At 34.3% G+C, this 13579-nt stretch overlaps 1 protein-coding gene across 1 annotated transcript; it reads left to right on the forward strand.

Annotated features, from left to right (window-relative positions):
• The first annotated feature begins 8699 nt into the window (after positions 1-8699).
• On the forward strand, positions 8700-10485 carry LOC145168854 (6,7,8-trihydroxycoumarin synthase-like). Its single transcript, XM_079087528.1, has 2 exons — positions 8700-9672; positions 9788-10485. Exons 1-2 carry the CDS (start codon positions 8791-8793, stop codon positions 10394-10396), a joined length of 1491 nt encoding a protein of 496 aa, XP_078943654.1. The 5' UTR covers positions 8700-8790; the 3' UTR covers positions 10397-10485.
• Positions 10486-13579: the final 3094 nt, after the last annotated feature.

Consider the following 13579-nt stretch of genomic DNA (forward strand, 5'->3'; position numbering starts at 1 on the left):
CCCAGAGTTAACTCCTCACGAAGAAAGTTCAACTCCTGAAGATTCGGTTGCAAATCAGTTTCTGAGGCGGTACGAACTTCAGGCATCCCTGCAAACGTATCTGATACGGATGCAAATGTCAGTATGGGTGATGGAGATGCGAAGAATGAAGATCCAGGTCAATTTACTTATGTTCCCTTCGAAAGTATTGTTTCTTTACCACTACTTCAACCACTGATTCTCCTACATTCAAACACATTATCAATCAACCATTCACTTCTATTTTTTCTTCTCAATCCACTGACACACCCAAACCGACTTCGAATGTTCAAGAAACCATTTTTATGGAGACAGAAACTGATACAGAGGGGTTTGGAGGCACGTTTGAGGAATTGGAATTTCATGATGAAGAAGAGCAGTTTCCAGATCATATGCTAATGACCATGAAGCAATTTAAAATTCTGAATCAGAAGTTGAATTCGATAATTCAATCTCAAGCTGATCTGGGGGGTGGCTCATCTATTTCAAGTTTGGAGGTTGATACTATGTTGAAGATGTTCGAAGCCAGAGTTGTGAGCAAAGTATCTGGAATGCTTATTGACTCTGAATCAAGAATTTTGGAGAAAGTTGATTATAATGATCAAAATAATGAACTTCGGATCAATTCTCAAAATTCAAAGTTTACAAGTGATGTGAAAGAGTTGAAGAATGTCACAAAGGAAAGACATGTTCTTTTTGTTCAGTAAGTGAAGAAAGTAAGGGAGGATGTTAATTTGCAAATTCGTGAACTTCGTGAAGACATGCAAAAAGAAGTTGCTTCTGTTCAACAGGATTATGCATCCTTGAATCAAAAGGTTGATATAATTTGTGACGTTGTCACCAAATTTGTCAAGTTGTATGAAAGGTTGAGTCCTCAACTTACTCAACTTTCAACATCCGAAAGTGCAAACTTTGAGGAGGTGATTACTTTGCTCAAGGAGTTAAAAGAAATTTCTGACAGGCCAGTTTCTTCTTCCCTGATTACTCCTGAATTTTTATCACAAAAGTTTATCCAATTCGAAGCCATTCTCAACAAGCAACTTGCTCCTCTCTTTCGCATATCAAGCCTTCTTCCAACAACAAATGCCCCACCTGTTTTCACAGGGGTGCAAGGGGGAGAAAGAAAAACTAGTGAGTCGAAGACTAGTGGTGAAGATGCGAAAGCTGTAGGAAAAGTTTTTTCTTCGAAGATCCCAACAACAAAGCCAGTTATAGTTTTTGCTGGTTGGTTACTTCAACAGTCGTTACAACACTACCTATTACAAGACCTATTTCGAAAAGAATTGTAATTGGTAAATCTATGGAGACCGGTGAGAGTGGTTTGAAATCAAAAGAGGCAATTGACAATCCAGCTTTGAAAGATAAAGGGAAATCGATTGTAATGGAATTGTCAAAAGAAGAAAAGAAGGCTGCAGCAGAAGCTGAAATCGAAAAACTGAGGTTAATTCAAAGTATTATGGCTCAGCGTGCTGGTGATCCGAAAGGTATGGATAAAGGTGATCCATCCAAACAGTACAGAAGAAACCAAAACAAAGTTATTTGGTCACGAATACTGATGCAAGTCAGCTGGATTTTCCAATAAACGAAATGATGTTTATCATGCCTCAGTTCAAAGCAGAAGGAAATTTTAAAGAAAAGGATGAAGGTACACACATGAAAATTCGTTTTCATGCTGTTCTTGCAAAAGCCCCTGAGGAAGTGTGGTTATTGATTAAAATCAAAAAAGTGATCAGTATGAAAAAGGATGTGGTATTCGAAAACACAGTCCAAAACTTCAAGTATGTGGTTACCAGGGCAAATGGAAATATTTGTGAGTTTACTGTTGCAGATTTTCCTTTGATGAACTTGTATGATCTTATACAAGTTGCATTAATTTTAAAAGACAAATCATTTTCATACCTTCAAAACACAGAACCTGATGAATTCAAGCTTGGGGTTGCTCACATCAAGATTTTCATCGAAAATTACTATGAGTTCTTGGCTCTTACAGATGTGGAGTTAGCTACGGCTAAAGGTATGGAAATTAAAGTTCTGATGGTTCCTACGAAGACTCAAGCAGAATTGAAAAAGTATGCTGATGGTGAAATCTGCTTGAAGCCTTTTGGAATGGTATTCGCAGGAAAAGACAAGGTTGAAAAAGCTAAACGATTCTTATTCCAGGCATGCGAAGTGGAGAGATATTCAACATCTCAATATACGAACTTAATTGTTCGTATGCATCATTGCAAGAAGAACAATGAAGGAGATAAGAAAGAACTGAAAAAGATTATCTCCTGGTACACGGAGATTCGAAGAGTGATGTTGTATTCCATCCAGCTTCTTACTAATTGAGTACTTCGACTATGATTACAAAGGGGGAGATTGTAAGGGTCGAATTGTTGTAATTAGTCGAAATGTATTTTGAACTCTTCGAATGTTTTGTAATGTATTTTACTAGGGCGCTTTTATTCGAAGCTTAAGTGTCTAGGCCTTAGTATATTTTTTGTACGCTTTCGGTTCCCTATAAATAGGGTTATTTACTAGAGTTAGGAAAGAGTTTTTACAGACCTGTCTATTGTATTCTGTAAACATTCGAAAGCGTAATAGAGCTGAAACAAGATCATATTTACATCCGGTGTTCAATCTCGCATTCTTACCTGAATTCATACTCTGATTAATTCAATACTCGATTCTTTGATTCATCAGGGTGGAAATTGCACAATTTGATAATAAGAAATCAAAATGTTGGTGTACATGTAATAGTAAAACTCATAAACTGATATACATGAAGTCAGAAATTAAAGGAGCACTGGTTTTTCAACACAAATTCTTAGTTCATTCAAGAAAAACACAAACCAAACAAAGGGGAAGAAAGACAAGAGGCAATATACTCTCAAGTGCACCGACAAACAAACAAAAAGCAAACATAGGGGAAACTTAGTCCAGTTTACAATAAACCCCAAAATTTAGATAACAATGATCACTACCATGCCCATCAACCTTCAATAAGAAGCTAATCAAGGGCAAAGTTTAGAACTATGAAGACAACAACATATGAATATACCAAGCATGGGTAAAACGGTCAAAACTGTAGAAGGCACTTCAGACACTTCTTTTTATCTTTTGTGACGTGATGCAAAAAGACGGCAACTTAGTTTTTTTTTTCATGCTAACCTAATGCAAAAAGGAAAAATAAGTTTTTTTTTGCGTTAAATAGCAACATACTTTCCTTTTTCTGTTTATTTGTGACCTGATGCAAAATAGGGAAACTTTGTTTCCTTTTTGCACTAATTTTCTTTTCAAAGTTCAATACCAATTAGAAGAAATCATTATGGCCTAAATTAACAATTTCTTTTACAATCACATACAGACGCATTTTAGTATGAATTCCATAATAAAAAGCTCTTTAAATAAAAGAAATAACTAAAATAGCTAACCTTCAAAATTAACAAACTTCAATAATACCTCAAACTCCTTGTTCTTGAAGAATCACAGAGGCAATTCCTCTACAAATAGATTCAAACAGATATATTAGCTTCATGCCCTAGATAAAAAAAACCTACATAATGAAAAAATAAATAAATAATTACCTGGTTTATGAAAAAATAACAGGTTTGGTTCCACAGGTGTCAACGTCTGCAACCAAAAAGTTAGGCATTCAAGTGAGAGAAACTGAAATTCCTCATTAAAGTGAGCCACCCAAAATGGAGGTGGAATTATAACCTGAAAAGCAATAAATGTTTAATTTTTCTTACAGAAATCATAAAAAAAAAAAAAAAAAAAAAAAAAAAAAAAAAACACATGTATTCTCAGACCTCGTCTCCTGGGGAACAAATAGCAAGAACTAGTTGTAGTAAACTTTGTTTTGCCCCATTACTGAACACAATTTCATCAAGCGTGTAACAAATATGATTCTCCTCTACAAGAAATAAAAGGAAAATATTTAAGGAATCATCATTAACATTGATATCCAAAAACTCAAAAGATTCAAATTTCATTTGATCTTACCCTTCAATTTCTTGCATATTGCTATTCGTAGTTCATGGGTACCTGCATTAGATGTATACCTTGTGTAACCTTCACGAATTTCATTTATTCCAGCCTTTTTTAATGAAAAATATATATTAATCAAGGTTTGAACAACTATTAGCTATTCATTTATTCCAGCCTTTTCTTAATGAAAAACTATTAGATCGTGAAATCAGCAGCTACCTCATCGATAATAGTCGGGGTGTGAAAATCAGATTCTCTGGTAGCGAAAGGAATGATAATTGACAGGAACACCTGCTTCTAGAACTCATGCTCATTTCATTCCAAGATGTATGACTTATCAGTTCATATATGTTGACTATTCCGCTTAAAAAAAACTCGAAATCAAATACAGAAAATATTTACATATTAACCTCGAAGCGACGAAAAGATTTACATATTTCATTAGAAACACCATCCTTCTTTTTAACCAGATTTACCTCATGAAAACCTGAGCACGGTTCCCCTGCAAAAAAGATAAGTACTTTATCAATATTGCCATATTAGAATTAAGGCTTACCTCGATGAGTAGCTCCTGAACCGTAAGATTCAAGTGAAGCGGTTTAGATATGGTAGAAAGAGCAGTCGATGATGAAAGAATGTGTTTAGAGAAGTGGGTATGGGCAACGCCACAAGGGGCGTTATTGGGTGTTATTGGGTGTTATAACATGTGAACACCGCCCCCCTTACCCGTTATCAGGCGTTATTAGCCTGCACGTTACTCCCCGTTACCACCATAACACGTTATGACGCCTTTTTTTGTCTTTTCCTAATAACGCCGGTGTGGGCGTTGCCCACACCTACCAGTCTTAGCAGTTCGCCTTTTCATGTGTGTGTTTTTGTATGAAAACAAAAAAAATTCAATTGTCCGCAAGTATTTGTATCTGCTGTAATCCGCAAGTGTGTTTTGCGTCAACTGTTATAATGGAAAAAAAAAATAAACTACTATATATTAAAAAATATTTGTATGCAATCTTGTCATTAATATGTACCTCTTCTTGTTTGCACTCTGGAATAGGTTCACTCAATGCAGGTGGGTCAAAAACATTTCCAGATAATGTATATGTTACTGTAAACAAATATAAATTTGCTTCAAATGTACATCCGAACACTCCTAATAGATCAAAAAGGGTACCTTTTTCAACTTCAAATTATCATGAGTTGAGAAATAAAAGATAGGTTATAACACATGCACTTTACATGAACAATGGAGTGTTTCAATCCGCTCAGAAACAACAAAAATGAATTAAAATTGAGTTTAAATGGCATTGGTTCTAAATATGAAAACGAGTAACTTTTATGAATGATAACTAAAAGATGAAGTTGTTCTTATTAATCTTCAATGGATGGATAAATCAATTTTGTTTCGGACTATATTACTCTTTAGGTGCCAAATAGTGTCACATACAACGTGTTTAAGCTGATTACTTGATCTTATTACTAAAATACTCAAAATCATATTACCCCTTTCAAAGGTTAGTAGTTTTAATAGCTATAATGAATACCTCTTTCATTTGCCAATAACTGGAAAACAAACTCATGTTACGTGTCAAAAGTTGTAATTGTATCCCGCTAAGCAAACCTGAACAAAATAAGAAAAAAAATGATCAAACAAATATAATCAACCAATGAATCGGGGTAAAGTAAGGCGGAATGAATACCTTAATTGGATCAGACATTTCATCGAACGTCTTATATGCATGTTTCTCGTCCAAAACCCACTTCCCAAACCAGTAGTCATGGAAATCATCCCCTGTCATGTTCAATCATAAGATTCTCCAAGTGTGACGGTTGCAAAGCTGAAAGACCAACATGTGGACAGAACCGGTTCGGGTTTACGCTTGATTTTGTGGTTGTTGTTGGTCGTGTTTGATGAACTGGTATAAACCCATATACATTTCTTAAAATCATTATATAAACAACAGAAAAAGAAGAAGAAGATGTAATACACAAAGAAATCATGAACTCACCAGATTTTTGCTTTAAGACATTGTTCAAGCTTGTTTCGGCATCTGAAATCTTTTCTCTTCATGTAAACATCGACCGAATCATAGAAACCCTGGGACAAAGAGGTTGCAGGGACGACACAAAATCAGGGAAGTAGGTGATGTCTAAATCGGGAAAAATATGGAATAAGTGGAGCATGCACCATCAATAGATATTCCTTCATAACTTCGACTTACCGATGATGCTGATTATCTTGGAAAACGACGTCAACAAACGTCAAGAGAAGGCACAAAGAAACCCTTGTGAGAGAGAAAGCAATAGTCGATTTGAAGCAGCCGACAAATGAAATTGAAAATTAGAGGCGCTGCACTCCTTTTTTTTGTTCGTGTCACCACACAGCTAACATAAAGAAATCGAGAACCCCCATGGATTCGATTTATTCAAAATACGGGGGTAGGTGTCTGAGGTATAGAAGAAATCGAGTAGAGCGATGGTGGTGGTGGAAGTGAATAAAAGAAAAGGCTTCAGGATAATAAAGAATGTATCAACAGACATAGTCCATGGCGGTGGAGGTTCTTATTGGAAGAGAAGGGCGAAACCGAGTCCTATTGGAAGAGAAGGGCGGCACTGATTATATGTACAGACTAAATTTACAAAAGGTTGTGGCCAATGTCTAAAGCGGTTAAAGAAGAGGTGAAGAAAGAAAATGCAAAGAAACTTTGGTGGCAAAAATAGTAAAAGCAAAAATGGACCGTAGACAAGGCTCCCCACTTTTAACTGTATATATAATGTGTAAGACTACAAAAGTCAAAGAAGTAACCCCATGTGCTAATCCTTATGTTGGGATGAAAGAGAAGTAGCCCTTGGCACATCATCTTATTTATAAAACTTGTACAAAATTTATATAAATGGTATACTTCAAGTCCAAAAAATGTGTGTAACATTTACATCATAAATTATGATTAAATGTAGCTAGTTAAACTCTTTATAATTATTATTTCATAAAACAATAATTTCTCAATTAATTTGAAGTGATGATTTAATATATATATTAATAATCATATTACTTAATAAATAATCAATTAATATTTACTTGTTATATGGTGTAACCCTATAGTATCATATGTTATTAACAAATATCATTTCATAACGATCATTGAACATAAAAAACCTTTCAACTTCTTAGAGCACGATGCGGATCGATGTGTACCACCTTTAGCGGCGGCAAATAAAATTGCCGTCGCTAATGGTAGCGTCGCCGCTAATGGCGTTGCTAGTATTGCACATTTTTGTTGTAGCGTTGCTTGACATTTAAATAATTTTAAAGATGATAAATATACAGGAAACTAAAATGAAAATAAATTTTTACAGTTAATTAAATAGAGGTTTAATGAAACTTAAAGGAGGGTAAAATGGGATATTTACAAACTAGTGTGGATATTTACAAACTAGGGTAAAATGAAAATAAATTGGTTGTGCATATCATTCATTCTTGTAACTTTAATTTAAAAACAAAATGAAGGTTGGCAATTTCATTCCCAACGTATTAGGGATGCACTATTCTAAAAAATCTGAGAAACAAACACACGAAAGACGATTTTTTCCACAAAAAAATACGTTTGACTTTATATACATACACACAATACATTTGTTCTTAGGCTTAATTTTTGCTATATCGATCACACATATAGAGACATAATGAGATTTAGCAAGATGGTGAGAAAAAGTGACACAAAGATAGAGACATAATGAGATTTAGCAAGATGGCGAGAACAAAACCCTAAAAGTATTGACTGAGGCCTGTGTTGTTTAACACAGTTTCTTTAAAACAAATTCGCTCTATATGAGTGTTTGTTTCGCAGTATACAACAGTAGAAAACAATTTTTCTAGATTGTCCGAACCCTTATTTATGAAGCAGAAGCGTAAGAGAGGAAGAGAGTGATTTAGTTTCATTCGGTATATCGAATAAGTCACATAGGCGTTGTATTTATATTATCCAGACAATTAATCAAGAAATCAAAACATAGCTCTTAATTCCAAAAAAGGAAATATTTGCAAAAAGGTCATTGAACTTTTTTGGTCGACCGGAGGTGCATTTGTGCCCGCAAGACACGAACCCGTATTTGGCTCGCATTTGTACAGCCCCTGCGCGTGTACAGAAGAGGGAGCATTGGTTCTAATTAATAAGTCTTACAAAGGTAACTAGTCTTTGTAGTTATAAACCAATTTCCTTTTCATTCTCCCACCAATGTGGGATGAGTTTAAAACCCACTTAACTCTTTTATTTTTTCTCTTCCAATTGTCCTACTTTGACAAGTAGATTCTCATTCATTTTTAATCCGTTTTGGACGTGTGATATATCGAAACGAAAATATCACGGAGGAGAACAAGAATATATAATCTATAGTTCGTTTTGATTATATTTAGAATCCAAAATTTGTGCTCAAAAATGGAGAAAATCCATTTTTGGAAATTAAAAAAATTAATTTTCCAGCAAAAAGTATAATAGTTATTTTTTAAAAAAATAATTTAAATATATTATAAAATGTTTAAAAGAAGGATAAAGATTAGAGAAAAGATATATGGTATTATTGGGTGTTGATAAAAAAAACAAAAATTGGGACATGTGTGCGGGGTGTATGTACCCCATGCCCTCAGCATCACACTAACTCTTGAAAAACGATAACAACCCATAGCATGCACCTGCAGTTTACGTGGAGAGCTATCATGGATCCACGGTAATTCTATCTTAGATCCATGCATGGATCGAGTCTATAAAGCCAAAATTACCAGTGGAGGTCCATAACATATCAACCATGCCACTGTTGTTTCTGTTTCTTCTTCTCTCTCTTCCACTCCTCTACCTTCTTCCCAGAATCATCAAAAACAGATCAAGATTCAGTCCACCAGGCCCTCTTGGACTACCCTTCATCGGAAACTTGCACCAGATCCGTCGATCAAGCCTCCATACTTCGCTATGGCAACTTTCCCAATCCTATGGCCCAATCGTATCCCTCAACTTGGGTTTCATCCCCGCTATTGTTGTTTCTTCAGCCAGTATAGCAAAAGAAGCCTTGCAAACACAAGATATCATCTTTTGCCGTAGGCCATCATTTGTTGGAACAAACAAGTTATCATACAACGATCGTGATGTGACTTTTTCGCCCAATAATGAGTACTGGAGAGAGATGAAAAAGATCTTTATGCTTCATTTGCTAGGCCCTAAAAAGGTCGAATCTTTTAGGTATATTCGTGAAGATGAGGTGTCCAGTGCCATGAAGAAGATACATGAGCTGATTCTATCGTCAAAGCCAGTAAACTTGAGCGAACTCTTGAAGAGTGTGGCTTGTACTATCATGATGAGAGTGGCTTTTGGCAAGAGTTACCAAGATGGATATGACATAAAGGAGGTTGTTCGGCTTCTCCCTGAAGTTCAGTCGCTTCTGGCGGATTTTTTCGTTTCGGATATTTGGCATGGTGTGCCTTTTGTGGGTTTGGTTGACAGGTTATTGGGCAAGATGGACCGACTAGATAAATGCTTCAACTATTTTGATGTATTTTACCAGAAACTCATTGATGAACACATCAACTCTGGGAACTTTATGTCCAATAAGGAAGAACAGGACTTTGTTGACATTTTACTACGACTGAAAGAAGACCATAACCTCACGTACGATCACATGAAAGCCTTGCTTATGGTAATCATTAAATTCTATTTTTATTGGCTGAACAAGAGTTTATCCGTTTGCTCGAATTTCTATATAAGCCCGTTCATAGTTTTATTATCTAATTGTTCCTTTGTTTGTGTTTTAGGATGTACTGGTAGCCGGAACAGATACTAGTGCGGCTACAGTGGTTTGGGCAATGACAGCACTCATAATGAACCCTCAAGTGATGAAGAGGGCACAAGAAGAAGTGAGAAATGTGGCTGGAAAGAAGGGTAAAGTAGATGAGGATGATCTTCCTAAACTCACATATATGAAAGCAGTTGTAAAAGAGACCATGAGGTTGTACCCTCCGGTTCCCATTCTAGTACCTAGAGAAACAACGAAAGATGCCATTTTACATGGCTACAAAATCAAGGCGAAAACTGTGGTTTTCGTGAATGTGTTGGCTATCGGAAGGGACCCTGAATCTTGGGAGAGCCCACAGGAGTTCTTGCCGGAGAGGTTTTTGGGAAGCAATATCGACTTTAAAGGGAATGATTTCGGGTTGATTCCTTTTGGGGCCGGCCGAAGAATTTGTCCTGGAATCTCAATGGGAGTTGTCACTGTGGATCTTTTGCTTGCTAATCTTGTTTACAGGTTTGATTGGAGGTTGCCGAATGGCATGAACAAGGAAGATATAGACTTTGATGTTATGCCGGGGTTAACCATGCACAAGACGAATGATCTTTGCCTTTTAGCTAATGTGTACATGTAAAATATTATTATCCAAAGGTTTAGGATGTTTTGGTATAAAGGGCATGCTAAAGCTAGCTCTTATATATTTCCACCATCGTCTTCTAATAACTGGCTTCTCGATCTATTTGTGTGTAGAGATAATTTAAGCTATATTTGTGTGTAGAGATAATTTAAGCTACATATATCTAGATATATGATATCTTGTGTTTTTGGATTTTTGAATTAAACATCCACGTTCCCATAATTATTGTAGCGTCCTCAAGATTCTATTCGAGACAAATAATTTTTTTTTTTTGTTATATTACGAAATAGGAGGTGCAGATTGCACACTTAAATAACTTAAGCGGAGTCGGGAAACATTAGAGTTGGGGGCAACGCCCCTGGCGGGCGCCCCTAGCGATAATGGTAGATGCTCTTAGGGGCCAGGAGGGGACATCCTCCTTCCCCGCGGCGTTAATAATACATGTATATATGTAAATTAGTTATGAAATATCACCAAAACGACTAATTAGGCCACCTTGTTATAAACAATTTTAAGCTGTGTGTGTATATATATATATATATATATATATATATATATATATATATATATATATATATATATATATAAACAGGATCGAGTGAAAACTTATTTTAAAGTGAGGAATCGTGAGCACACCTTAAAAATTTAAAAAAAATCTAAAAAAATACAAATCATAAAATCGAGCATAGATTAATGTCTGGGAGAAAAAAAATTGGAAAAAAAAATTAGATCATTAAAATTGAATCATAGATCATAGTGATGCAAAATAAATAATTAAAATTGAATTATGGATCAATTTTAATGATGTAAAAAAATTTCCCAATATTTTTTCTTCTGGGCATAGATCTATGCTCGATTTTATTATTTGTATTTTTTTTATTGTTTAAGGTGTAATCACGAATCCTCACTTTAAAATAAGTCCTCACAGGAATAACTAAGAGACTTACAAACAATAATCAACGAAAATTCCAAAAATCACTGCAAAAATCAAATCCAACCTTGTTTGTTTAGGAACTAAATACTACTCTTAAAACTCTATAAACATCCACCAATCTATAATCTAATAAGCTCTGAGTTCAAGAAAACAATAAATTACAAGAGTTTATTTCGACCGTTGGGAAAATAAATATCAAAGCTGACCAGAAACGCCGCTCCCTTTTCTAGCATCCTCACTAATTGTCGAACTGCATGCCATTTTAGTGCTCTCTCTCTCTCTCTATGTTGGTCGGCAAACTGCTCGTCGCCTCCGTAGGATCTCCTGCTCTCTGCAGATCGTTTGACTACCGCCGTGCACTGTTAGTTGCCGCTTGATCTTTTATTTTTCCTCTCCGTCGGAGTAACAAAGAAGATGTAAGTATTTGGTATTCACTTTATCTTTTTTTTTTTTGTCTTTCTTTATATCATAGTTAACATATAAAAGTTGATTGCGAATAAACAAATTTATTCATTAATTCTTATGATTTGTTATTGTTTTAAAATATAAATGAAAAACAACTAAAATAATTATTAAGATTCATGTATATAATTAATTAGGGGTTAATGACTTAGGAGGTTAACAAGGTTTTAACATTGTCCATATTAGGTCTTTAAGTTTTTTTTATTATTTTATGTTTTTTTTTTATTATTTTTTTTACATATTACACCAATATGGTTGTTATAACAGTTTAAAAAATATAATAAGGTTTTAATTTTATTCACATTAGGTCTCTAAGGTTTTTTTTATACATTTTACATCAACATGGTTGTTATAACCGTTTAAAGAGGGATAATAATGTTTTAATTTTGTCCACATTAGATACCTATTTTAAATATTTTTATCATTTAATCTAACTCTTTTATAATTTATATTAGTATCTAGTTCGATGGGTTCATCATTTCATCTTCTCATTTTAGTCGCTCATCTACCACAACCACAGTTTCAATTGAAAGGTTACCTAACAATTGTCATTTTTACAAAAAAAAAAAAAAAGAACAAAAAGAGTATCCCCACAGTTCCAAATATATCCCTTAATTAATTAAGAGAACATATTTTTTAAAGGCCTTTTTATGTCATTATATAAATTTCAGATAGCTTATAAGCCAGTGGCGGAGTCAGGGTCAAAGTAAAAGAGTATCCCCTACAAGTAATGAGGTATCCCCGATAAGTAATGGCGTATCGGGGATACCCCACTGGCAGAGCCATTACTTATCGCGGATACCCTATTACTTTTTTGGGATACTCTTTTACTTTGACATTGGCTTCGTCACTGGCTTATAAGCTATCTGAAATTTATATAATGACATAAAAGGGCATTTAAAAATATGTTTTCTTAATTAACTAAGGGGTATATTTGGAAATATAAAAAAAAACTTTTAAAAAACTAGTCTAAGTAGCTTTTTAAAACGCTAGCTTATAAACTACTTTTTGGCTTGTCAAACATAACATTAATCATTAAGACTTTGATTATTATTAGTTTTTTTTTTCTTTTTTGTTTTTGTAAAAGTGACAATTGTTATGTAACCTTTCAATTAAAACCGTGGTTGTGGTGAATGGGCGACTAAAATGAGTAGATGAAATGATGAAACCATCTAACTAGATACGAATATAAATTGTAAAAGAGTTAGATGAAATGATAAACATATTAAAAACAGGAACCTAACGCGGATAAAATTACAACCTTATTACCCCCTCTTTAAACGGTTATAACAACCATGTTGGTGTAATATGTATAAAAAAGACATTAGGGGCCTAATGTGAACAAAATTAAAACCTTATTACATTTTTTTAAATGGTTATAACAACCATATTAGTGTAATATGTACAAAAAAAACCTTAAGGACTTAATATGGATAAAATTAAAACATTATTACCCTCCTAGGTCATTAACCCAATTAATTAATATCAAACATGAGTAACCAAAATCGTATGGTAAATAAAACGTAAAGTATAAATCAAGCAAACAAAATGTTAGAATTTTATAATATAAATGTGTATTAATCGTCCATTTTGTTATTATTAATTTGTATTTTTGTTAAAACTACTTTTTTGTTAGAATATATAGTTGTTTATTGTAGATATTTGCTAGTTGTTATATAAGATTATTATGTAAATGGGCAAAGCCTGTGAGAAGGGTTTTGCTATTTGGTCAACGGGTTGGGTCAAAGAATAGCCCCTGGCCTAGAAAATAATCAATATAGAGA

This window comes from Lactuca virosa, chromosome 4, assembly GCF_052849685.1.
Source record: "Lactuca virosa cultivar CGN04683 chromosome 4, Lactuca_virosa_CGN04683_v6, whole genome shotgun sequence".
Taxonomy (NCBI): Eukaryota; Viridiplantae; Streptophyta; class Magnoliopsida; order Asterales; family Asteraceae; genus Lactuca; species Lactuca virosa.

What these genes read in the sequence shown, in the direction of transcription:
- LOC145168854 (XM_079087528.1), top strand. Translation starts at nt 8,791, where the DNA reads ATGCCACTGTTGTTTCTGTTTCTTCTTCTCTCTCTTCCACTCCTCTAC. An exon ending in ACATGAAAGCCTTGCTTATG is followed by an intron (nt 9,673 to 9,787) that starts GTAATCATTAAA and finishes TTTGTGTTTTAG; the next exon opens with GATGTACTGGTAGCCGGAAC.